Source organism: Formica exsecta, unplaced genomic scaffold, assembly GCF_003651465.1.
Source record: "Formica exsecta isolate Colony F162 unplaced genomic scaffold, ASM365146v1 scaffold2, whole genome shotgun sequence".
Lineage (NCBI taxonomy): Eukaryota > Metazoa > Arthropoda > Insecta > Hymenoptera > Formicidae > Formica > Formica exsecta.
Window position 1 is genome coordinate 5,104,404 of NW_021849297.1, and position 24,878 is coordinate 5,129,281.

At 31.5% G+C, this 24,878-nt stretch overlaps 6 protein-coding genes across 15 annotated transcripts; 4 read left to right on the forward strand and 2 right to left on the reverse strand.

Moving 5' to 3' along the window:
- The first annotated feature begins 907 nt into the window (after positions 1-907).
- LOC115234369 (flavin-containing monooxygenase FMO GS-OX3-like) lies at positions 908-5,521 on the forward strand. 3 transcript variants are annotated; one of them, XM_029805401.1, is made up of 7 exons: positions 908-1,315; positions 1,834-2,066; positions 3,719-3,860; positions 4,053-4,364; positions 4,566-4,716; positions 4,790-5,064; positions 5,267-5,521. In XM_029805401.1, exons 2-7 carry the CDS (start codon positions 1,858-1,860, stop codon positions 5,477-5,479), a joined length of 1,302 nt encoding a protein of 433 aa, XP_029661261.1. In that variant the 5' UTR covers positions 908-1,315; positions 1,834-1,857; the 3' UTR covers positions 5,480-5,521. The 3 variants fall into 3 exon arrangements, with proteins under 3 accessions (XP_029661261.1, XP_029661262.1, XP_029661263.1); XM_029805402.1 differs by having other exon boundaries at positions 939-1,170; XM_029805403.1 differs by having other exon boundaries at positions 939-1,154.
- Positions 5,522-6,196: 675 nt separating this feature from the next.
- On the reverse strand, positions 6,197-8,718 carry LOC115234370 (thioredoxin domain-containing protein 5 homolog). The gene is made up of 5 exons (XM_029805404.1): positions 8,203-8,718; positions 7,876-8,022; positions 7,527-7,635; positions 7,152-7,442; positions 6,197-7,031 (listed from the first exon to the last, which is right to left on the reverse strand). The coding sequence occupies exons 1-5, from the start codon at positions 8,379-8,381 to the stop codon at positions 6,567-6,569; spliced, it is 1,191 nt and encodes a 396-aa protein (XP_029661264.1). The 5' UTR covers positions 8,382-8,718; the 3' UTR covers positions 6,197-6,566.
- Positions 8,719-10,672: 1,954 nt separating this feature from the next.
- On the forward strand, positions 10,673-15,288 carry LOC115234471 (flavin-containing monooxygenase FMO GS-OX3-like). 3 transcript variants are annotated; one of them, XM_029805569.1, is made up of 7 exons: positions 10,673-11,080; positions 11,599-11,831; positions 13,486-13,627; positions 13,820-14,131; positions 14,333-14,483; positions 14,557-14,831; positions 15,034-15,288. In XM_029805569.1, exons 2-7 carry the CDS (start codon positions 11,623-11,625, stop codon positions 15,244-15,246), a joined length of 1,302 nt encoding a protein of 433 aa, XP_029661429.1. In that variant the 5' UTR covers positions 10,673-11,080; positions 11,599-11,622; the 3' UTR covers positions 15,247-15,288. The 3 variants fall into 3 exon arrangements, with proteins under 3 accessions (XP_029661429.1, XP_029661430.1, XP_029661431.1); XM_029805570.1 differs by having other exon boundaries at positions 10,704-10,935; XM_029805571.1 differs by having other exon boundaries at positions 10,704-10,919.
- A 675-nt stretch (positions 15,289-15,963) lies between these two features.
- Positions 15,964-18,485, reverse strand: LOC115234474 (thioredoxin domain-containing protein 5 homolog). Its single transcript, XM_029805574.1, has 5 exons — positions 17,970-18,485; positions 17,643-17,789; positions 17,294-17,402; positions 16,919-17,209; positions 15,964-16,798 (listed from the first exon to the last, which is right to left on the reverse strand). The coding sequence occupies exons 1-5, from the start codon at positions 18,146-18,148 to the stop codon at positions 16,334-16,336; spliced, it is 1,191 nt and encodes a 396-aa protein (XP_029661434.1). The 5' UTR covers positions 18,149-18,485; the 3' UTR covers positions 15,964-16,333.
- A 407-nt stretch (positions 18,486-18,892) lies between these two features.
- Positions 18,893-21,559, forward strand: LOC115234478. 6 transcript variants are annotated; one of them, XM_029805585.1, is made up of 6 exons: positions 19,455-19,552; positions 20,099-20,251; positions 20,366-20,470; positions 20,708-21,001; positions 21,093-21,126; positions 21,204-21,559. In XM_029805585.1, exons 2-6 carry the CDS (start codon positions 20,105-20,107, stop codon positions 21,215-21,217), a joined length of 594 nt encoding a protein of 197 aa, XP_029661445.1. In that variant the 5' UTR covers positions 19,455-19,552; positions 20,099-20,104; the 3' UTR covers positions 21,218-21,559. The 6 variants fall into 6 exon arrangements, with proteins under 6 accessions (XP_029661446.1, XP_029661445.1, XP_029661441.1 ...); XM_029805586.1 differs by lacking the exon at positions 19,455-19,552 and adding an exon at positions 18,893-18,958 and having other exon boundaries at positions 20,154-20,251; positions 21,093-21,559; XM_029805581.1 differs by having other exon boundaries at positions 21,093-21,559.
- A 717-nt stretch (positions 21,560-22,276) lies between these two features.
- LOC115234475 (flavin-containing monooxygenase FMO GS-OX-like 3) lies at positions 22,277-24,336 on the forward strand. Its single transcript, XM_029805575.1, has 5 exons — positions 22,277-22,675; positions 22,868-23,179; positions 23,381-23,531; positions 23,605-23,879; positions 24,082-24,336. The coding sequence occupies exons 1-5, from the start codon at positions 22,556-22,558 to the stop codon at positions 24,292-24,294; spliced, it is 1,071 nt and encodes a 356-aa protein (XP_029661435.1). The 5' UTR covers positions 22,277-22,555; the 3' UTR covers positions 24,295-24,336.
- Positions 24,337-24,878: the final 542 nt, after the last annotated feature.

A 24,878-nucleotide genomic window follows, 5' to 3' on the forward strand; every position in this document is an offset into this window, starting at 1 on the left:
CACTTATCAGCATGTTTCTTTTCCGTTTTTTTTCTATATTTAATTGCGTGTCGTTGATTATAGGAGCAAGCTACAAAATTACTATCTGAATACGAATAAGATCAGAAAGAGAGAGAGAGAGAGAGAGAGAGAGAGAGAGAAAGAGAGAGTGCAAGTAGTTCTAATATTTTAATAATAAATTTTAACACACACACATGATTCGTCGCGCAAAATCTATACTACCTTACATCTGTGATACGTATCGGATAAAATGTATTAATGAAACATGAAATTAGCATAGAATAGAAAAAGTTTAGAATTACAATATTGACATGATCTTTTTTGAGCTCTTAAATTAATTATTTGATAATATTCAAACTTTCCAAATATTCTTCAAACGCTGACTATTATAAGAGATCCGCAATTTGTAAATATGATAGATAGTTTTGTATGCATTTTTCCAGTGCACTATACGAAATCATATTTTTTTAAATTTTAATAAAATTTATTTACTTACACAAAACAGTTATAGTAAAACTTCATCTTTATATTTGTGTGCTAAATATATATAAATAATATAATTTCTCTTAGTCTATTAAAAATTAAGTGAAAATTAAGTGTCTTTTTGATTTAATAACACTCAAAGTTGCAAGATTTATATCTTTCAAATTCCCGTTGCGCCATAAATCCTAAAATTATATTTGCAAATATGATACGTACATATCTCCTTATCGTATTAAGTCACGATGACCCCAAAATTTGCCGCGAAACTTACACTTTTATTAATGAATGTTTAACCATGTGCCGACTCTCGTGGATGCCCCGCAGGTCAGTGCTGATTATAAACTTCGCCGCGATTTCATCAGAAGAAGGGGATACGTCGCACGCCGCAACTCGCCAAGAAAAAACACTTCCCATATGTAAGCTTAGTTAGCGTGGGGAGACCGGGTAAACACAAGAGTGCAATACTTGGACTTGCTTTCATCTCGACAGTCTTAATCCAGCCTTTAGCCGAACCAGTTCAGGAAAAATCGTGTTTATCTCCAGTGTTACATCGTGTGCCGTTCCTAAGTTCTGATCAGATCGAAGAGAGAAGACAATATTGCTAGCAAAATATTTTAATATTTTATATAGTTTTTATATATTTTTACATCGACGAATAAAAATCAGAAAACGTAAAGATAATCTCGGGTAACTTTTAATTAAATAATTATTTATTAATTAGTTGCTGATAAAATTATCATACGACAAATTTGTTTACTCATTTCAATATTTATATCTTGAAAGTTATTTTATTACGTTACTAAATCTTTTCTGAAAGAAGAAAACGTAAAGCGTATGTAATATTACCGTCTGTATTCTTACAAAAGTATATTTTTACTTTGTATATATACAGGGTGTCCCATGACTCGAGGTCCATACATCAAGAGTGTGTTATTGAAGATTTAGAGTTGAAATTGTTTAATAAACATATGTCTGCAAATGCTTCCTAACAGAACTAAAATCATTGAAAGTTAATGTGTGAAGGGCAAGACTTTGTATTAAATCTGCAGGAGATAATTTTGAACAGAATTTGTAATACATTTGTGTAACTAAACAAGTTAAATTAAGTGTCTTTTTTCTTTCCTTTTTCAAATCTTCAAATCAACTTTCAATAGTTGTAATTCTGTTAGGAAGCATTTACGGACATATGTTTATTAAATAATTTCAACTCTAAATGACTTCAATAACACACCCTTAATGTATGGACCTCAAGTCATGGGACACCTTGTATGTATACTTTGAGATTTATTTATTCAGTTATACCTTTTCGATCGAGAGTGTTTTAGAGTACAAATAATATCATTTCTTTAGATTGAAAGAGAGTAAAAGAAAACAATGCCGAGTAGTAAGACGAGAATCGCTATTATCGGTGGTGGAGTGGCCGGTTTGGTGGTGGCCCGTCATATGGTGTCCAGATTAGATATTTACAGTCTAATGCTGTTCGAACAAACTGACCATATCGGTGGTACATGGGTGTACACTGACGAAACGCATCTCGATAAGCACGGACTTTTGATTCACAGCAGCATGTATAAGAATCTTAGGTTCGTATAAATTATAGATAACATATTAATCGAATAAATAAGAAACACATATCTCATCTCGGAAACATTCCTAGCATCGTTATTTCTTAATCATAAAAAATTAATTGAACCTTTTTTATGCACAATGTAAATATAAATTATCGTGCATTCGAGTGAAAGGACATAACTCCAGAAAATTAGATTAAAATAAATACTAAATAAATTTTAAATAAACATACATTAACTTAACATTAGATTTTAGTAATTTTTTGAACGTGTTTTAGATTATCATAAATAAAGAACGGCAGATTTTTAGAGTTATATATTTTTAACATTCAAACGATTCAATTAAAATGTAAAAAATTAATATAATATATAATTGAGGGGAGGGGATATGACGATTATATATAATTATTATGAAGAAATGAGCAGAATTGCATCAGTAGCACGCGCTAAGGAGACAGGACTTGGCGACTTCGTGAAATGTGATTGTTTAGTGGCAGAGTTGCATCATTAGATCATTATATTATATTAGCATGCACGGACTTATCAAAAAGATTTGTATAATTTTCGTATACGCATAGATAATTGAAACGCTATAAATCGATTTTCATCGAGCTTCTTTCAAGCTAAACATTATAGACTTATATGTAGATTCTATATCTTACAATTAGTATATGTACGATATTTCGATAAGTAAAATGACATTATTTAAATGATATCGGATTCTACCCGGTTCCTCTTTCTTTCACCGATCCTCGATAGAATAGGACAATAAGAAGTTTCGGAAATAAGGATATATAAACGACATACGCGTAAACTCTCACACGCATATACATGCGTAACACCCAGTCTAATATATAAATGCGATAACTTTATCGATAAACGATACACTATATGATACATTAATATTAACGAAACGATCGTTTCTTGACGATCAATTCCGGAAAGAAGACGAATGCGTCGATGATGACACAATAAATTAGATATCGAATCAATCAACAAAGGTGCAGGCATCGACGAGCTAATAGTATCTCGTCGGTGGTGCAGGTCAAAACTTATGTAGATATAAAAGAATGTTTACATATGAAATCGATCAAATTGTTACACTTATTGATTTAATCCTCTACATATCTGTTAATGTTTTGTACAGCATTATTTTCTCATATATCTTTTTTTATCCTCCTATTTGCTACAATTTGATACAATTAAAAATTGAAAAATATATTAAACTTCAGCTTCTCTAATAATTAACTTTATTTTATTATTAGCACTGAAAAATTTATTTTATTAAATTAAAAACTTGCCAGATGAGGCAAAGTAAAATCGAAAATATTTTTCTAAACATATGAGCGCATATCGTTCTGAAACGTTTTAAACGTATATTTTTTCATTATCTTATAAATAAAATATAATTTAATTATATAAAATGCGCAAAGAGAAAGTCATCTTATCTAATTTGTATTCTACCTCTGTCAAGTATAAAGTTTAAAATAGCTTAAAGTTTATTTCAAGTTGAATACACATATACATACATACAACTTGCAACTTTCTTTATCGCATCTCGGGTCGTCGTATCTTTTGAACCTTATATTAATAAAAATTGCGCACGTGATCACCTCAATATGAGAGGAATCATCTAAGAAAGTGCGATGTTCTGATTTCTCTTACAGGACAAATATACCGAAGGAAATAATGCAGATACCTGATTTTCCCTTTAAAAATCAGGGGGGTCCATCTTTTGCTCATCATAGTCTAATAAGGGAATATCTTTTGGACTATGCAAAACAGTTCAATCTCTATCCTTACATTAAAGTGAGTTCTTGAATTATATAAACTGTGAAACTCAAAAAATCGAAATAATTTATCTCTTATCTATTTGTTCTATTTAAATATATGACATATGAAAGTAAGAAGAAGCATAATAAAAACATTTCTTCGTCAGTTTGAAGAGCAAAGTTTCGCACTATAGCTTATTATTTTTGATTTTTGATTTTTCTTTTTCAGTTGAATACCCTGGTGAAAAACGTGGAGCCGGAGATTTTGAAAAACGGCCAGACGCTGTGGACGGTGACATACAAGGATTTGGAATCCAAAGTAGAGACCACTAAAACTTTTGATGCCGTTGTGTTGTGCAACGGTCATTACACTATCGGTCATGTTCCGCATACTCCAGGTATCGAAAGCTTCCACGGTGAATGCATTCACAGTCATCAATACAGAATGCCGGAGATATATGCTGGCAAAAAGGTCTGCATACTCGGCGCGTCCTGGTCCGGTATTGATATCGCAATGGAAGTCTCACAATACGCTGACAAAGTACGTACTCTCCCTATCATTAATTATTTTCGCCAGATGTAAAAGAAAAACTCTTTTTTTTATTTCTAATATTTGGGAATAATATTGGGTAATCGATTTATAATGTTATTAAAAGTTATAAAATCTTGTTGTATAGATATAGCAATGACATATACAGAATAATACCCATAATTTAACGTAACCTTTCTGTTATTAATTTAGGTGTATTTAAGTCATAATTGGACGGAACATTTTAACTCGAAGATGTCGAGCAACGTCGAGCAAAGACCCAATATCGAATCCATCCAAGGAAACGTCTTCATCTTCCGCGATGGCTCCTCGGCGGAAGTGGACAGTTTCATATATTGCACTGGTAACGACTCAATATATTCGGAATATTTAATGAAACTCGACTTTCATTATTTATAATAATTTATTTTTGTCAGGTTACAAATTCACGTATCCCTTTATGTCAACTAAAGTTGAGATACGTACGGATGATAACCACGTGGAACCCATCTACAAACATCTGGTGCACATGGATTACACGAGTCTGTTCTTCATGGGTTTACCAGCGATCGTGGTACCATTCCCAATGTTCCACATTCAAGCACAATACATTCTCGCAGTTCTCGAAGGCCGTATTCAATTGCCATCGCCGCAAAGAATGCGCGAGGAATACGAGATCGAGAAGAAGTCACTATTGGAGCAAGGCATTCAGGTAAGATTCGCGATTAATTTCTCCAATGTCTCCGCGATAGAAAAAAAGTTGCATCTTAAGAAATGTGGTGGTAGAATAGCGAAAAGTTGTTCTTTTTTAAAAAAGAAACATAATATAATATACATACATGTGATATACTAGCGCATAAATTTATCTAAAAAAGATGACATTACATTACAATAATTACTTTCTTCATTGTTAGCTGAGACATATCAATAAACTCAAAGACAGGCAATGGGCTTACTACGACGAGATCGCGGCCGCTGCCAATGTGCCGAGTTTTCCACCGGTGATCAGGAAAATCTTCGATCACGTTAGCGATATGCGTGACATAAACTTCACTACTTACAAAAATTATCAATATTGCATCATCGACAATGAGAACTTCAGCGTGTCTTACTGTAAACCTTGTTAGGGTCTACGTAAAAGAAAAAAAAAAAAGGAAAATGAATGTAATCTTATCGCAAAACGGTCGCACGAGGTTCAAAAGCCGGGCCCGACGAACTGTTTGTGTCTCCCACAACTCTCAGTTGCAACACTATTTCGCCACGAGTCTGTAAACATCTTTACGGTTCGAAAACAAATATTGTTCCAATGAGAACAATTTGTGAATTGTTATAACAATGCAAATCAGACAAAAGAAGCGGATCAATTTATTGCATGGTGGTGCATTAATGAGAGTGTTTATCACTGATTATGACGTGCTCTTACGCAAGAACAACTCGCAATGTAACTTATTATATGCTAAACGATTGCTAAGAGAAGATAATTAAAACAAAAACACAGGGTTATCGCTATTCTTACAATATATGACGAAAATGTAACATATATATATGTATATTTCGACATTAATAATTATTCGTCAAAATCTTTACATATTTGTAATAAAAGAGCAAGAATTCTATTTATATCTATGTTATTTTTACGCTGCATTAGAAGTTATACGAAAAAATCGATCGTTTTTCTTATTCTTATTTTTAGCTGATTCAATCAACGCGGTTTTTTTTGCGCTATATTTGAGAATTAAAACATATTTTACAATTCATTTAAATACACGAGACTTTAAACACAAGTAAAAGTAAAACATAAGACAAATATATATACAGAAAAAAAAAAACAAAGTCATCATTACAATTCTTATTTTTCTCTTATTTATATATAAATAAATTTGATATGAGCATAGATTTTCAATCTATCTTTTTAAAAATGAGTTTAAATGTGAAAGAAAATAATTGGTAAGTATGGAAGGACTATATAAATAAATACATTTATAAATATATATTTCGAAAGTACATAACTTTTGGAGATTACAGTTATATTTTAATTGTTTTTTTTTCTTTGTCATACAAGATATAAAAATGAAAAAGATTGCTATTCTCCTGTTCTTGTCTGATGATGAATGATAGATACAATGTCACATATATATACGTATCATTAATTTAATTACTTGATTGGAAATACTGTAGTGTGACTTATATTGCAGTACTTTAACTACAGTAGGATTACAATTCGTCGTGCGGTTTTTGAAGATGATATATTACGAAATCATACAGATCGTCGAGATTACGCGAGCCATTGTACTCGAAGACTTTACGTCCGTCTCGATACAAGAATAATGCCGGAAAACCTTCCACTTCTTGTTCGTTGCACAATTGTTTGCTTCCATCGAGCGTGCAATCGACCTTAGCGATATTTACGTTATTGTTAGTGAAAAACTTCTTACCCAACTCCTCCCATGTGGGTGCCAAGCGTTTGCAATGTCCGCACCAGGGTGCAAAGAACTTTACGAAGGAAAAACCTTTCTCAATACCATGCTGAAAACTATCAGCTGTCAAGCTCAATGTAGCATGCAGGGCACTATCATTGTCTTCCCTCTGTTGACTCGATTCGTCAGCACTCTTACTCAACATCATCGATATGTAGGCCTTCAGTTCTTCGTGAGTGCGCTCACCTGTGTATTTATCTATCTGGAAATTTATATTTTGTTTTCTTTTTGTATCAAAAAATTCAACATCAAAACACTTTTATGTTAATAATTCTCCTTTTTTTCAGTAGAAGAAAAAAAAGGATAATTCAATCAGTAATACCTTTTTTCCATCTTCAATCCACAGCAATGTGGGATATCCTTTAATGTCAAATTGGCCACAAATACTACGATGCTGGGTGCAGTCTATCTTAGAGATACTAACAATATCATCATTACAAAGACTGTTAGCTAATTTGTCCCATGTTGGTGCTAATTTTTGGCAGTGTCCACACCAAGGTGCATAAAACTTGACAAAATGATGTCCAAAAGAAACATGTTTTTCAAATGTTTTTTCTGTTAATTCTAACAATCCGTTCACTGCTTCTGGGGGAGATGGTGCAACATCTTCAAACTGGAAAATATTTGCTATAATATTAGCAATTTGATATAAAGAGTAACATAAAATTCAATGTAAGTCACGCATAAAAGTACACACCGTAAAGGAACTAGCTTGTTGTTCATTAATAAAGGCAAACAAAGAAGGTAAATCTCGAGTTCCTCTAAATTTGATGCCTTTGGTTTCTCCAGTTTTATAAAACTTCAGCCTGTATTTATAAATTACCAATGTATAATAATATAATGATTATAATATAATTTCAGGATTATTTAATGATTTATTATATATAGAGTAAGACACATAGGAACATTATCAGACATTGAAATATTAAAATTATAAACCATGGTTGTATAATATATATAAAAAGCTAAAATTCCTTCATTTGAATAGAACTTTTTTAATGGAGATTTCATTAACACAGATGGTAAAATAAGATAAATTAAATTACGTGGGATAGCCAGTAACATCTTGTTCACTACACAGAATGATCTCAGTTGTACAATCAACTTTGGCAATTCTTAGAGTATTATCCTCTTCATTTAATATTTCTGCTAATTGCTCCCATATAGGACCAAGTCTTTGGCAGTGTCCACACCTTTAAGAGAGAAAGAATTTCTTATCAATCATAATTAATATAGTACTCCAAATAGAGAAATTATTTCTTTCTTTCTCTTTTAATTTATAAATAACAATATATGTGTATATTTATAAATAACAATATATGTAACATATAAATAACAATATATGTGTATGTAATATGCATTTGTATATTTACCATGGTGCGTAAAACATAACAAAGTGATCCATTGTTTCAATCTCTGTAGAGAAATTCTCGCTAGTATACTGGAGAGTATGTACATCCTCATTGTGACCGTTACTAACTTGGCTCAACGTAAATAGAAAAAGCAAGATCTGTCGTTTCGACGCGATGAAATCCGCATAATTGATCGCCATCACGAGCAGCAAGTCTATTTATACAATATTCGATTCTTCCGCAAGCAAAATCTCCTCACGAGGAACACAAAGGATCGCCGAATCTTTCACCGACACATTCAAAACGAGTTTTAATCCCAAAGATACGCCTATCTCACGTGCTGAACGAAATATTCTTAAAAGGATGTCTATATCGCATAATGTTATATCGAAAACAGATGATATTTTAATGTTATATAATTTGAAAAATTTTTAAATTTTTTTGCAGCCGCAAGCCCTGTTGCTCCGAGACTCCGAGACTCGCGCGAACGGATCGAATCGCCGATTCCGCCCATCATATGATATAAAACAGTGAAAGCAACTGTGAAACTGGAACTACCCTCAATCCAGAATTGATCTCGTAATGTCACTAGCATGATGTAAGAAAATATATAAAAATATAAAAAATATAATAAAAATATAAAAATATATAAATATATTCTTACATCATGGTCACTAGTAGATCTTTTTTTGCCTGAAACGTAAAAGAGAATTCACATGTCCGATATACGACAGTTTGATATCCAATGGAAAATGTGGATTCTATAGGAACACCTTTGTTTCTAGAAAACAAACTCTCCTATTGGATATTGGACATCGGTCATTGAACCCAGTGTGAAACCTTCATAAAAGATAAAATGCAGCGTTTTCTCTGCCTCCTTCTTTGTAAAAAAAAAAAAAAAATGTATACTCTTAGTATATTTAAGTCGTAATTAAATGAAGGCAATTATTTTAAGGAAAGATGATATTAAGCTAATAAAAATATATTAACAACATAAAAGTATAAATAGGTATTCTCGCAATCAGTATTAAAGAATATGACAATTCTTATCTCACGTTTATATTAACTTATATTACCATCTTTATATATTATGTGAATAAATCTTGAAACCAGAGGATTTGAAATTTAAAGGAGAAGCTAATATCATAATTTATATCAATAAATTTATATCAATCGTAATATCTTTCTTAATGTCAATCGTGAATACGAAACGTGCGTCCGTTAGCATGATGCAACATCGCGTTCTACTTCCTTTCTACTCGAAAAACTGGAGAAGAACTGGAAAAACAAGTATTTACAAAATGCAAGTAAGACAACTAATTGAATCGTGATATTTTTTAGTCAGAATTACTTTGAACGGACTGAAGGAGATCGGCAATCGAGCGGGCGTTTTCCCTTTCGCATTTCTTGTTTGGTGCTTTTTAATCGTGGTCGACCGGCAATCTCTCAATAATCAGGAACTAATTACAGTAATATTAACATACGGCTGGAGAAAAATAACCGTTTTGCTGCGAATTTCGCCTGTTGTAACAGATATGACGAAACCTACCACGTTATTTCTCACTTGTCACATTAAAACTGTAGCACTTATCAGCATGTTTCTTTTCCGTTTTTTTTCTATATTTAATTGCGTGTCGTTGATTATAGGAGCAAGCTACAAAATTACTATCTGAATACGAATAAGATCAGAAAGAGAGAGAGAGAGAGAGAGAGAGAGAGAGAGAAAGAGAGAGTGCAAGTAGTTCTAATATTTTAATAATAAATTTTAACACACACACATGATTCGTCGCGCAAAATCTATACTACCTTACATCTGTGATACGTATCGGATAAAATGTATTAATGAAACATGAAATTAGCATAGAATAGAAAAAGTTTAGAATTACAATATTGACATGATCTTTTTTGAGCTCTTAAATTAATTATTTGATAATATTCAAACTTTCCAAATATTCTTCAAACGCTGACTATTATAAGAGATCCGCAATTTGTAAATATGATAGATAGTTTTGTATGCATTTTTCCAGTGCACTATACGAAATCATATTTTTTTAAATTTTAATAAAATTTATTTACTTACACAAAACAGTTATAGTAAAACTTCATCTTTATATTTGTGTGCTAAATATATATAAATAATATAATTTCTCTTAGTCTATTAAAAATTAAGTGAAAATTAAGTGTCTTTTTGATTTAATAACACTCAAAGTTGCAAGATTTATATCTTTCAAATTCCCGTTGCGCCATAAATCCTAAAATTATATTTGCAAATATGATACGTACATATCTCCTTATCGTATTAAGTCACGATGACCCCAAAATTTGCCGCGAAACTTACACTTTTATTAATGAATGTTTAACCATGTGCCGACTCTCGTGGATGCCCCGCAGGTCAGTGCTGATTATAAACTTCGCCGCGATTTCATCAGAAGAAGGGGATACGTCGCACGCCGCAACTCGCCAAGAAAAAACACTTCCCATATGTAAGCTTAGTTAGCGTGGGGAGACCGGGTAAACACAAGAGTGCAATACTTGGACTTGCTTTCATCTCGACAGTCTTAATCCAGCCTTTAGCCGAACCAGTTCAGGAAAAATCGTGTTTATCTCCAGTGTTACATCGTGTGCCGTTCCTAAGTTCTGATCAGATCGAAGAGAGAAGACAATATTGCTAGCAAAATATTTTAATATTTTATATAGTTTTTATATATTTTTACATCGACGAATAAAAATCAGAAAACGTAAAGATAATCTCGGGTAACTTTTAATTAAATAATTATTTATTAATTAGTTGCTGATAAAATTATCATACGACAAATTTGTTTACTCATTTCAATATTTATATCTTGAAAGTTATTTTATTACGTTACTAAATCTTTTCTGAAAGAAGAAAACGTAAAGCGTATGTAATATTACCGTCTGTATTCTTACAAAAGTATATTTTTACTTTGTATATATACAGGGTGTCCCATGACTCGAGGTCCATACATCAAGAGTGTGTTATTGAAGATTTAGAGTTGAAATTGTTTAATAAACATATGTCTGCAAATGCTTCCTAACAGAACTAAAACCATTGAAAGTTAATGTGTGAAGGGCAAGACTTTGTATTAAATCTGCAGGAGATAATTTTGAACAGAATTTGTAATACATTTGTGTAACTAAACAAGTTAAATTAAGTGTCTTTTTTCTTTCCTTTTTCAAATCTTCAAATCAACTTTCAATAGTTGTAATTCTGTTAGGAAGCATTTACGGACATATGTTTATTAAATAATTTCAACTCTAAATGACTTCAATAACACACCCTTAATGTATGGACCTCAAGTCATGGGACACCTTGTATGTATACTTTGAGATTTATTTATTCAGTTATACCTTTTCGATCGAGAGTGTTTTAGAGTACAAATAATATCATTTCTTTAGATTGAAAGAGAGTAAAAGAAAACAATGCCGAGTAGTAAGACGAGAATCGCTATTATCGGTGGTGGAGTGGCCGGTTTGGTGGTGGCCCGTCATATGGTGTCCAGATTAGATATTTACAGTCTAATGCTGTTCGAACAAACTGACCATATCGGTGGTACATGGGTGTACACTGACGAAACGCATCTCGATAAGCACGGACTTTTGATTCACAGCAGCATGTATAAGAATCTTAGGTTCGTATAAATTATAGATAACATATTAATCGAATAAATAAGAAACACATATCTCATCTCGGAAACATTCCTAGCATCGTTATTTCTTAATCATAAAAAATTAATTGAACCTTTTTTATGCACAATGTAAATATAAATTATCGTGCATTCGAGTGAAAGGACATAACTCCAGAAAATTAGATTAAAATAAATACTAAATAAATTTTAAATAAACATACATTAACTTAACATTAGATTTTAGTAATTTTTTGAACGTGTTTTAGATTATCATAAATAAAGAACGGCAGATTTTTAGAGTTATATATTTTTAACATTCAAACGATTCAATTAAAATGTAAAAAATTAATATAATATATAATTGAGGGGAGGGGATATGACGATTATATATAATTATTATGAAGAAATGAGCAGAATTGCATCAGTAGCACGCGCTAAGGAGACAGGACTTGGCGACTTCGTGAAATGTGATTGTTTAGTGGCAGAGTTGCATCATTAGATCATTATATTATATTAGCATGCACGGACTTATCAAAAAGATTTGTATAATTTTCGTATACGCATAGATAATTGAAACACTATAAATCGATTTTCATCGAGCTTCTTTCAAGCTAAACATTATAGACTTATATGTAGATTCTATATCTTACAATTAGTATATGTACGATATTTCGATAAGTAAAATGACATTATTTAAATGATATCGGATTCTACCCGGTTCCTCTTTCTTTCACCGATCCTCGATAGAATAGGACAATAAGAAGTTTCGGAAATAAGGATATATAAACGACATACGCGTAAACTCTCACACGCATATACATGCGTAACACCCAGTCTAATATATAAATGCGATAACTTTATCGATAAACGATACACTATATGATACATTAATATTAACGAAACGATCGTTTCTTGACGATCAATTCCGGAAAGAAGACGAATGCGTCGATGATGACACAATAAATTAGATATCGAATCAATCAACAAAGGTGCAGGCATCGACGAGCTAATAGTATCTCGTCGGTGGTGCAGGTCAAAACTTATGTAGATATAAAAGAATGTTTACATATGAAATCGATCAAATTGTTACACTTATTGATTTAATCCTCTACATATCTGTTAATGTTTTGTACAGCATTATTTTCTCATATATCTTTTTTTATCCTCCTATTTGCTACAATTTGATACAATTAAAAATTGAAAAATATATTAAACTTCAGCTTCTCTAATAATTAACTTTATTTTATTATTAGCACTGAAAAATTTATTTTATTAAATTAAAAACTTGCCAGATGAGGCAAAATAAAATCGAAAATATTTTTCTAAACATATGAGCGCAAATATCGTTCTGAAACGTTTCAAACGTATATTTTTTCATTATCTTATAAATAAAATATAATTTAATTATATAAAATGCGCAAAGAGAAAGTCATCTTATCTAATTTGTATTCTACCTCTGTCAAGTATAAAGTTTAAAATAGCTTAAAGTTTATTTCAAGTTGAATACACATATACATACATACAACTTGCAACTTTCTTTATCGCATCTCGGGTCGTCGTATCTTTTGAACCTTATATTAATAAAAATTGCGCACGTGATCACCTCAATATGAGAGGAATCATCTAAGAAAGTGCGATGTTCTGATTTCTCTTACAGGACAAATATACCGAAGGAAATAATGCAGATACCTGATTTTCCCTTTAAAAATCAGGGGGGTCCATCTTTTGCTCATCATAGTCTAATAAGGGAATATCTTTTGGACTATGCAAAACAGTTCAATCTCTATCCTTACATTAAAGTGAGTTCTTGAATTATATAAACTGTGAAACTCAAAAAATCGAAATAATTTATCTCTTATCTATTTGTTCTATTTAAATATATGACATATGAAAGTAAGAAGAAGCATAATAAAAACATTTCTTCGTCAGTTTGAAGAGCAAAGTTTCGCACTATAGCTTATTATTTTTGATTTTTGATTTTTCTTTTTCAGTTGAATACCCTGGTGAAAAACGTGGAGCCGGAGATTTTGAAAAACGGCCAGACGCTGTGGACGGTGACATACAAGGATTTGGAATCCAAAGTAGAGACCACTAAAACTTTTGATGCCGTTGTGTTGTGCAACGGTCATTACACTATCGGTCATGTTCCGCATACTCCAGGTATCGAAAGCTTCCACGGTGAATGCATTCACAGTCATCAATACAGAATGCCGGAGATATATGCTGGCAAAAAGGTCTGCATACTCGGCGCGTCCTGGTCCGGTATTGATATCGCAATGGAAGTCTCACAATACGCTGACAAAGTACGTACTCTCCCTATCATTAATTATTTTCGCCAGATGTAAAAGAAAAACTCTTTTTTTTATTTCTAATATTTGGGAATAATATTGGGTAATCGATTTATAATGTTATTAAAAGTTATAAAATCTTGTTGTATAGATATAGCAATGACATATACAGAATAATACCCATAATTTAACGTAACCTTTCTGTTATTAATTTAGGTGTATTTAAGTCATAATTGGACGGAACATTTTAACTCGAAGATGTCGAGCAACGTCGAGCAAAGACCCAATATCGAATCCATCCAAGGAAACGTCTTCATCTTCCGCGATGGCTCCTCGGCGGAAGTGGACAGTTTCATATATTGCACTGGTAACGACTCAATATATTCGGAATATTTAATGAAACTCGACTTTCATTATTTATAATAATTTATTTTTGTCAGGTTACAAATTCACGTATCCCTTTATGTCAACTAAAGTTGAGATACGTACGGATGATAACCACGTGGAACCCATCTACAAACATCTGGTGCACATGGATTACACGAGTCTGTTCTTCATGGGTTTACCAGCGATCGTGGTACCATTCCCAATGTTCCACATTCAAGCACAATACATTCTCGCAGTTCTCGAAGGCCGTATTCAATTGCCATCGCCGCAAAGAATGCGCGAGGAATACGAGATCGAGAAGAAGTCACTATTGGAGCAAGGCATTCAGGTAAGATTCGCGATTAATTTCTCCAATGTCTCCGCGATAGAAAAAAAGTTGCATCTTAAGAAATGTGGTGGTAGAATAGCGAAAAGTTGTTCTTTTTTAAAAAAGAAACATAATATAATATACATACATGTGATATACTAGCGCATAAATTTATCTAAAAAAGATGACATTACATTACAATAATTACTTTCTTCATTGTTAGCTGAGACATATCAATAAACTCAAAGACAGGCAATGGGCTTACTACGACGAGATCGCGGCCGCTGCCAATGTGCCGAGTTTTCCACCGGTGATCAGGAAAATCTTCGATCACGTTAGCGATATGCGTGACATAAACTTCACTACTTACAAAAATTATCAATATTGCATCATCGACAATGAGAACTTCAGCGTGTCTTACTGTAAACCTTGTTAGGGTCTACGTAAAAGAAAAAAAAAAAAGGAAAATGAATGTAATCTTATCGCAAAACGGTCGCACGAGGTTCAAAAGCCGGGCCCGACGAACTGTTTGTGTCTCCCACAACTCTCAGTTGCAACACTATTTCGCCACGAGTCTGTAAACATCTTTACGGTTCGAAAACAAATATTGTTCCAATGAGAACAATTTGTGAATTGTTATAACAATGCAAATCAGACAAAAGAAGCGGATCAATTTATTGCATGGTGGTGCATTAATGAGAGTGTTTATCACTGATTATGACGTGCTCTTACGCAAGAACAACTCGCAATGTAACTTATTATATGCTAAACGATTGCTAAGAGAAGATAATTAAAACAAAAACACAGGGTTATCGCTATTCTTACAATATATGACGAAAATGTAACATATATATATGTATATTTCGACATTAATAATTATTCGTCAAAATCTTTACATATTTGTAATAAAAGAGCAAGAATTCTATTTATATCTATGTTATTTTTACGCTGCATTAGAAGTTATACGAAAAAATCGATCGTTTTTCTTATTCTTATTTTTAGCTGATTCAATCAACGCGGTTTTTTTTGCGCTATATTTGAGAATTAAAACATATTTTACAATTCATTTAAATACACGAGACTTTAAACACAAGTAAAAGTAAAACATAAGACAAATATATATACAGAAAAAAAAAAACAAAGTCATCATTACAATTCTTATTTTTCTCTTATTTATATATAAATAAATTTGATATGAGCATAGATTTTCAATCTATCTTTTTAAAAATGAGTTTAAATGTGAAAGAAAATAATTGGTAAGTATGGAAGGACTATATAAATAAATACATTTATAAATATATATTTCGAAAGTACATAACTTTTGGAGATTACAGTTATATTTTAATTGTTTTTTTTTCTTTGTCATACAAGATATAAAAATGAAAAAGATTGCTATTCTCCTGTTCTTGTCTGATGATGAATGATAGATACAATGTCACATATATATACGTATCATTAATTTAATTACTTGATTGGAAATACTGTAGTGTGACTTATATTGCAGTACTTTAACTACAGTAGGATTACAATTCGTCGTGCGGTTTTTGAAGATGATATATTACGAAATCATACAGATCGTCGAGATTACGCGAGCCATTGTACTCGAAGACTTTACGTCCGTCTCGATACAAGAATAATGCCGGAAAACCTTCCACTTCTTGTTCGTTGCACAATTGTTTGCTTCCATCGAGCGTGCAATCGACCTTAGCGATATTTACGTTATTGTTAGTGAAAAACTTCTTACCCAACTCCTCCCATGTGGGTGCCAAGCGTTTGCAATGTCCGCACCAGGGTGCAAAGAACTTTACGAAGGAAAAACCTTTCTCAATACCATGCTGAAAACTATCAGCTGTCAAGCTCAATGTAGCATGCAGGGCACTATCATTGTCTTCCCTCTGTTGACTCGATTCGTCAGCACTCTTACTCAACATCATCGATATGTAGGCCTTCAGTTCTTCGTGAGTGCGCTCACCTGTGTATTTATCTATCTGGAAATTTATATTTTGTTTTCTTTTTGTATCAAAAAATTCAACATCAAAACACTTTTATGTTAATAATTCTCCTTTTTTTCAGTAGAAGAAAAAAAAGGATAATTCAATCAGTAATACCTTTTTTCCATCTTCAATCCACAGCAATGTGGGATATCCTTTAATGTCAAATTGGCCACAAATACTACGATGCTGGGTGCAGTCTATCTTAGAGATACTAACAATATCATCATTACAAAGACTGTTAGCTAATTTGTCCCATGTTGGTGCTAATTTTTGGCAGTGTCCACACCAAGGTGCATAAAACTTGACAAAATGATGTCCAAAAGAAACATGTTTTTCAAATGTTTTTTCTGTTAATTCTAACAATCCGTTCACTGCTTCTGGGGGAGATGGTGCAACATCTTCAAACTGGAAAATATTTGCTATAATATTAGCAATTTGATATAAAGAGTAACATAAAATTCAATGTAAGTCACGCATAAAAGTACACACCGTAAAGGAACTAGCTTGTTGTTCATTAATAAAGGCAAACAAAGAAGGTAAATCTCGAGTTCCTCTAAATTTGATGCCTTTGGTTTCTCCAGTTTTATAAAACTTCAGCCTGTATTTATAAATTACCAATGTATAATAATATAATGATTATAATATAATTTCAGGATTATTTAATGATTTATTATATATAGAGTAAGACACATAGGAACATTATCAGACATTGAAATATTAAAATTATAAACCATGGTTGTATAATATATATAAAAAGCTAAAATTCCTTCATTTGAATAGAACTTTTTTAATGGAGATTTCATTAACACAGATGGTAAAATAAGATAAATTAAATTACGTGGGATAGCCAGTAACATCTTGTTCACTACACAGAATGATCTCAGTTGTACAATCAACTTTGGCAATTCTTAGAGTATTATCCTCTTCATTTAATATTTCTGCTAATTGCTCCCATATAGGACCAAGTCTTTGGCAGTGTCCACACCTTTAAGAGAGAAAGAATTTCTTATCAATCATAATTAATATAGTACTCCAAATAGAGAAATTATTTCTTTCTTTCTCTTTTAATTTATAAATAACAATATATGTGTATATTTATAAATAACAATATATGTAACATATAAATAACAATATATGTGTATGTAATATGCATTTGTATATTTACCATGGTGCGTAAAACATAACAAAGTGATCCATTGTTTCAATCTCTGTAGAGAAATTCTCGCTAGTATACTGGAGAGTATGTACATCCTCATTGTGACCGTTACTAACTTGGCTCAACGTAAATAGAAAAAGCAAGATCTGTCGTTTCGACGCGATGAAATCCGCATAATTGATCGCCATCACGAGCAGCAAGTCTATTTATACAATATTCGATTCTTCCGCAAGCAAAATCTCCTCACGAGGAACACAAAGGATCGCCGAATCTTTCACCGACACATTCGAAACGAGTTTTAATCCCAAAGATACGCCTATCTCACGTGCTGAACGAAATATTCTTAAAAGGATGTCTATATCGCATAATGTTATATCGAAAACAGATGATATTTTAATGTTATATAATTTGAAAAATTTTTAAATTTTTTTGCAGCCGCAAGCCCTGTTGCTCCGAGACTCCGAGACTCGCGCGAACGGATCGAATCGCCGATTCCGCCCATCATATGATATAAAACAGTGAAAGCAACTGTGAAACTGGAACTACCCTCAATCCAGAATTGATCTCGTAATGTCACTAGCATGATGTAAGAAAATATATAAAAATATAAAAAATATAATAAAAATATAAAAATATATAAATATATTCTTACATCATGGTCACTAGTAGATCTTTTTTTGCCTGAAACGTAAAAGAGAATTCACATGTCCGATATACGACAGTTTGATATCCAATGGAAAATGTGGATTCTATAGGAACACCTTTGTTTCTAGAAAACAAACTCTCCTATTGGATATTGGACATCGGTCATTGAACCCAGTGTGAAACCTTCATAAAAGATAAAATGCAGCGTTTTCTCTGCCTCCTTCTTTGTAAAAAAAAAAAAAAATTTTCAGTTTTTCTGATTTTGTAGTCTTATGATATTCAGTCGATATATTATGCTTACTCGATCTATTATTTTTGTGTACACTTATTTGGTCGAAAAGGACGAATCTCTCGTAAGCTTACAAAAACAAACACCGTCATTTTTAATTTGACTATAGAAAATCTGTCATATATCTATTTAACAGATCATTGTTTTCTTAACGAGAGCACCAAATTTATATTTTGTTTTATTGTTTGCGCAAAAACACAAACATATAACACAGATAAATAACAGCTTATTTCGTCTAAATTGACGAGAAAAGAGTCTATATTTTGCATGTATCACATTGTGACATTGTAATTGCAAATTCAAAATAAATTATATCTTATTTATGAAGAGATAAAAAGTATAACATAAAAAGAGATCCGCGTGGAAAACAAAGATAACAGTCTAAAAATTTCTATAGCATTAAATTTCAACTGCGTGTGTGTGTGTGTGTGTGATTTCATCAACGTGTTACATATGTGCTGATTTTTTTGCGCATATAAACACTTTGACGTAAGAGTGCGGTATTAGTTTATATCTGATTGTGATTCGTTAATTTGTGAAAATATCAGAAAATATTATTGGTATACGAAAGAAGTGAAAGAAAATTCGGAAATCGAAAGCAATATGAGAATGTAATTGGCCAAGTTTGTTTTTAATGTAAAAAAGATAAGCCAGGAAGGTAAACACACACACAACTTAGTCCTCTCCTTATATATATATATATATTCACAAGGATATTTTGAACAGAAATAAATATAAAACATGAAAATCAACTTTTCTTTTTAATTATAATAATGTTGAAAAAAGAAATAATTTTGTGAACGAATTAGGGTTATAGTACCCATTTACACTATAAACAATAATAGTTTATGTAAAGAATATGCGCAGATCTTTTTTTTTACTTTTTCATACATAATTTGTGTGAAAAATATTTATAAAATTTTAATTTTTTGTAAAAGGACAAAGATGGCCGATAGAAAAAAATTGAAAATTTAGACTTTCTTCCTCTCTCTCTCTCTCTAATAAAATGACTATATGTATGCTATTTTTCTTGCTTTTAATAAAAAAATTAATTTTTTTTTTAACCTCTTAAAAGAAGTTAATGTAAAAAGAGCACAAATGTTTGTTTTTTTTTTTTTTTTAATCAAAAATATTAATGGTTTGTCATTAAATTCAGTCTTATAAAGGCATTGTGTGTGTATGCATTTAAATCTATATATTTTAGATTAAAATGAATATACGTGAGAATATTAAAAAGGCAACATCACTTGATTATGTAGATAATAATGCTACGTTCTTTCGACTGCCAGGACTAAGTCAAGCTGCAAAAGATCGAATGATGAATGATAGAAAAGTGAAGAAACCAAAAAACATACACGTTTGTACATATATTAATATGTAAAGCTAGATATATAAGAGAATACTTAATTTTATTTTACATTCACATTTTTATATAAAAAATATCTATTTTTACATATTCATTTAATTCTAGTTATTGGAAGACTCTGATAATGATAGCGAAGTTATTGATAATTTTATGAATAATAAAGTTAAACCTACTTTTGATAAACATGCTATTTCTGCTGCTATTAAAGAGGTAAGTTAATATTTTTATTTTTTTAAAAACAATTAAATTATTAGCCAAGAAATATTTAATATTTTGAATGGAAATAATAGCATTCAAATAGGATTTTAAGGTAAAAAAAATTGACTTTTAGAATGCCAAAAAATATATAGTTAAAAAGAAATGTGTGTATTTCATATATTTTAAGCAACTATGTACCTTTTAAGCATATATAAAAATTATATAATATAAGCAGTTAATATTGTACAGGTAAATGGTGGTCGTGATCTTTCAAATGAACATTGGGAAAAATATTACGAGAAATGTCTTGAGGATATAATTAATTCTGAGAAAGAAATATGTCAGAAGACTTCTGATCATAATAATGTAACAGCATGTTCTGGAAATCAATCTGAGGATTTAAACGATATATATATTAAACAGAAACATAAATTGTCTAGAAATGCTGCAATTATGAGTCTCCTAAGGAAAAAACAAATTTCGTTAGAAGACATAATTATTCCAAGCAAAACTTCTACAAAAAAAGATGAATTGGAAGCTTTAGTAAGTATATAAATAAATATCTCTCTCTGTTATGTAACATTGTTATATATTATAACATAAATGTAAAAAAAAATTTCTCATTTTACATCAGCGCGAAATGACCGATGGATGTATAATGGACAATGGTGAATATAATGATGATGGTCATGTGGAATCGGTTCCTCTTTATGAAGATCCTGAAATCTCTGTTCATCCTTTACAGATGGGAATAAATAAAAAAAAATTCAAAGATATAGATTTTACTGTATCACGTATTGGTAAGAAGAAAACAGAAACACCAAAAGAATATTTTCTTGAGGAAACTAGTGATGATTATTTTAATTTTGTAAAAAAGGGAAACAATACATTATAATAATTATATCGCGTTTATATTAAAACATATGTAATATAAAGGCAATACTGTCATCTTCTTTTCATTCAACAATTCAATGAATGATTGGGACTGATAATAAGTTAGAATGTGTATATTTATACAGACTCATACCATTAGGATATAAGCATGCAAGATTGTGAAGCTGTAATATAGATAGTCTCAAAGATATATTTATCAAACTAAAACAATATATATCAATAAAAATAGAAGTACTTTGAGAATGTAATATTATTTTGATAATATAAGTATTATATAATTATTATATTATCAAGATCTTCAAGGAACACGTTACATTGGATTATAAGATACCGAGTAAATGTTTTACACACTATTCATAGATTATGTTATAAGAACTGCAAACTTTATTATACATATATTACACACGTTTTATAGTTTTAATGATATTCTAGTGCCTTTTTGAGATATAACAAGATTATAAAGATGGGACTTGGTAAAAAACTCTAACGTTTCCTTTTATGACAATAAATATTAAAGCCATATAGTTTCTAAAGAAAATGTTCATACATACTTCCAGAAAAGGATATAATATAGCAACTTTCTCACAAGTCATTATGTTGTTATACATGGTATGAGATGATACTGTATATACTTATTGTTAACAAGAGATGGTTACTGTAATTTTTCTAAATAAATTCTTTTTTTATCCTCCTATTTGCTACAATTTGATACAATTAAAAATTGAAAAATATATTAAACTTCAGCTTCTCTAATAATTAACTTTATTTTATTATTAGCACTGAAAAATTTATTTTATTAAATTAAAAACTTGCCAGATGAGGCAAAATAAAATCGAAAATATTTTTCTAAACATATGAGCGCAAATATCGTTCTGAAACGTTTCAAACGTATATTTTTTCATTATCTTATAAATAAAATATAATTTAATTATATAAAATGCGCAAAGAGAAAGTCATCTTATCTAATTTGTATTCTACCTCTGTCAAGTATAAAGTTTAAAATAGCTTAAAGTTTATTTCAAGTTGAATACACATATACATACATACAACTTGCAACTTTCTTTATCGCATCTCGGGTCGTCGTATCTTTTGAACCTTATATTAATAAAAATTGCGCACGTGATCACCTCAATATGAGAGGAATCATCTAAGAAAGTGCGATGTTCTGATTTCTCTTACAGGACAAATATACCGAAGGAAATAATGCAGATACCTGATTTTCCCTTTAAAAATCAGGGGGGTCCATCTTTTGCTCATCATAGTCTAATAAGGGAATATCTTTTGGACTATGCAAAACAGTTCAATCTCTATCCTTACATTAAAGTGAGTTCTTGAATTATATAAACTGTGAAACTCAAAAAATCGAAATAATTTATCTCTTATCTATTTGTTCTATTTAAATATATGACATATGAAAGTAAGAAGAAGCATAATAAAAACATTTCTTCGTCAGTTTGAAGAGCAAAGTTTCGCACTATAGCTTATTATTTTTGATTTTTGATTTTTCTTTTTCAGTTGAATACCCTGGTGAAAAACGTGGAGCCGGAGATTTTGAAAAACGGCCAGACGCTGTGGACGGTGACATACAAGGATTTGGAATCCAAAGTAGAGACCACTAAAACTTTTGATGCCGTTGTGTTGTGCAACGGTCATTACACTATCGGTCATGTTCCGCATACTCCAGGTATCGAAAGCTTCCACGGTGAATGCATTCACAGTCATCAATACAGAATGCCGGAGATATATGCTGGCAAAAAGGTCTGCATACTCGGCGCGTCCTGGTCCGGTATTGATATCGCAATGGAAGTCTCACAATACGCTGACAAAGTACGTACTCTCCCTATCATTAATTATTTTCGCCAGATGTAAAAGAAAAACTCTTTTTTTTATTTCTAATATTTGGGAATAATATTGGGTAATCGATTTATAATGTTATTAAAAGTTATAAAATCTTGTTGTATAGATATAGCAATGACATATACAGAATAATACCCATAATTTAACGTAACCTTTCTGTTATTAATTTAGGTGTATTTAAGTCATAATTGGACGGAACATTTTAACTCGAAGATGTCGAGCAACGTCGAGCAAAGACCCAATATCGAATCCATCCAAGGAAACGTCTTCATCTTCCGCGATGGCTCCTCGGCGGAAGTGGACAGTTTCATATATTGCACTGGTAACGACTCAATATATTCGGAATATTTAATGAAACTCGACTTTCATTATTTATAATAATTTATTTTTGTCAGGTTACAAATTCACGTATCCCTTTATGTCAACTAAAGTTGAGATACGTACGGATGATAACCACGTGGAACCCATCTACAAACATCTGGTGCACATGGATTACACGAGTCTGTTCTTCATGGGTTTACCAGCGATCGTGGTACCATTCCCAATGTTCCACATTCAAGCACAATACATTCTCGCAGTTCTCGAAGGCCGTATTCAATTGCCATCGCCGCAAAGAATGCGCGAGGAATACGAGATCGAGAAGAAGTCACTATTGGAGCAAGGCATTCAGGTAAGATTCGCGATTAATTTCTCCAATGTCTCCGCGATAGAAAAAAAGTTGCATCTTAAGAAATGTGGTGGTAGAATAGCGAAAAGTTGTTCTTTTTTAAAAAAGAAACATAATATAATATACATACATGTGATATACTAGCGCATAAATTTATCTAAAAAAGATGACATTACATTACAATAATTACTTTCTTCATTGTTAGCTGAGACATATCAATAAACTCAAAGACAGGCAATGGGCTTACTACGACGAGATCGCGGCCGCTGCCAATGTGCCGAGTTTTCCACCGGTGATCAGGAAAATCTTCGATCACGTTAGCGATATGCGTGACATAAACTTCACTACTTACAAAAATTATCAATATTGCATCATCGACAATGAGAACTTCAGCGTGTCTTACTGTAAACCTTGTTAGGGTCTACGTAAAAGAAAAAAAAAAAAGGAAAATGAATGTAATCTTATCGCAAAACGGTCGCACGAGGTTCAAAAGCCGGGCCCGACGAACTGTTTGTGTCTCCCACAACTCTCAGTTGCAACACTATTTCGCCACGAGTCTGTAAACATCTTTACGGTTCGAAAACAAATATTGTTCCAATGAGAACAATTTGTGAATTGTTATAACAATGCAAATCAGACAATAGAAGCGGATCAATTTATTGCATGGTGGTGCATTAATGAGAGTGTTTATCACTGATTATGACGTGCTCTTACGCAAGAACAACTCGCAATGTAACTTATTATATGCTAAACGATTGCTAAGAGAAGATAATTAAAACAAAAACACAGGGTTATCGCTATTCTTACAATATATGACGAAAATGTAACATATATATATGTATATTTCGACATTAATAATTATTCGTCAAAATCTTTACATATTTGTAATAAAAGAGCAAGAATTCTATTTATATCTATGTTATTTTTACGCTGCATTAGAAGTTATACGAAAAAATCGATCGTTTTTCTTATTCTTATTTTTAGCTGATTCAATCAACGCGG

Excerpts from the sequence above, each read along its gene's own strand:
- LOC115234369 (XM_029805401.1), top strand. The coding sequence starts at position 1,858 with ATGCCGAGTAGTAAGACGAGAATCGCTATTATCGGTGGTGGAGTGGCC. Across the intron at positions 3,861-4,052 it reads ATCTCTATCCTTACATTAAA|TTGAATACCCTGGTGAAAAA; the intron begins GTGAGTTCTTGA and ends TTTCTTTTTCAG. Across the intron at positions 5,065-5,266 it reads TATTGGAGCAAGGCATTCAG|CTGAGACATATCAATAAACT; the intron begins GTAAGATTCGCG and ends CTTCATTGTTAG.
- LOC115234370 (XM_029805404.1), bottom strand. The coding sequence starts at position 8,381 with ATGGCGATCAATTATGCGGATTTCATCGCGTCGAAACGACAGATCTTG. Across the intron at positions 8,023-8,202 it reads GTTATGTTTTACGCACCATG|GTGTGGACACTGCCAAAGAC; the intron begins GTAAATATACAA and ends TCTCTCTTAAAG. Across the intron at positions 7,443-7,526 it reads AACAAGCTAGTTCCTTTACG|TTTGAAGATGTTGCACCATC; the intron begins GTGTGTACTTTT and ends AATATTTTCCAG.
- LOC115234471 (XM_029805569.1), top strand. The coding sequence starts at position 11,623 with ATGCCGAGTAGTAAGACGAGAATCGCTATTATCGGTGGTGGAGTGGCC. Across the intron at positions 11,832-13,485 it reads AGCATGTATAAGAATCTTAG|GACAAATATACCGAAGGAAA; the intron begins GTTCGTATAAAT and ends TTTCTCTTACAG. Across the intron at positions 13,628-13,819 it reads ATCTCTATCCTTACATTAAA|TTGAATACCCTGGTGAAAAA; the intron begins GTGAGTTCTTGA and ends TTTCTTTTTCAG.
- LOC115234474 (XM_029805574.1), bottom strand. The coding sequence starts at position 18,148 with ATGGCGATCAATTATGCGGATTTCATCGCGTCGAAACGACAGATCTTG. Across the intron at positions 17,403-17,642 it reads GATGTTACTGGCTATCCCAC|GCTGAAGTTTTATAAAACTG; the intron begins GTAATTTAATTT and ends TTATAAATACAG. Across the intron at positions 17,210-17,293 it reads AACAAGCTAGTTCCTTTACG|TTTGAAGATGTTGCACCATC; the intron begins GTGTGTACTTTT and ends AATATTTTCCAG.
- LOC115234478 (XM_029805581.1), top strand. The coding sequence starts at position 20,105 with ATGAATATACGTGAGAATATTAAAAAGGCAACATCACTTGATTATGTA. Across the intron at positions 20,471-20,707 it reads TTTCTGCTGCTATTAAAGAG|GTAAATGGTGGTCGTGATCT; the intron begins GTAAGTTAATAT and ends AATATTGTACAG. Across the intron at positions 21,002-21,092 it reads AAGATGAATTGGAAGCTTTA|CGCGAAATGACCGATGGATG; the intron begins GTAAGTATATAA and ends ATTTTACATCAG.
- LOC115234475 (XM_029805575.1), top strand. The coding sequence starts at position 22,556 with ATGCAGATACCTGATTTTCCCTTTAAAAATCAGGGGGGTCCATCTTTT. Across the intron at positions 23,180-23,380 it reads TCTCACAATACGCTGACAAA|GTGTATTTAAGTCATAATTG; the intron begins GTACGTACTCTC and ends TTATTAATTTAG. Across the intron at positions 23,880-24,081 it reads TATTGGAGCAAGGCATTCAG|CTGAGACATATCAATAAACT; the intron begins GTAAGATTCGCG and ends CTTCATTGTTAG.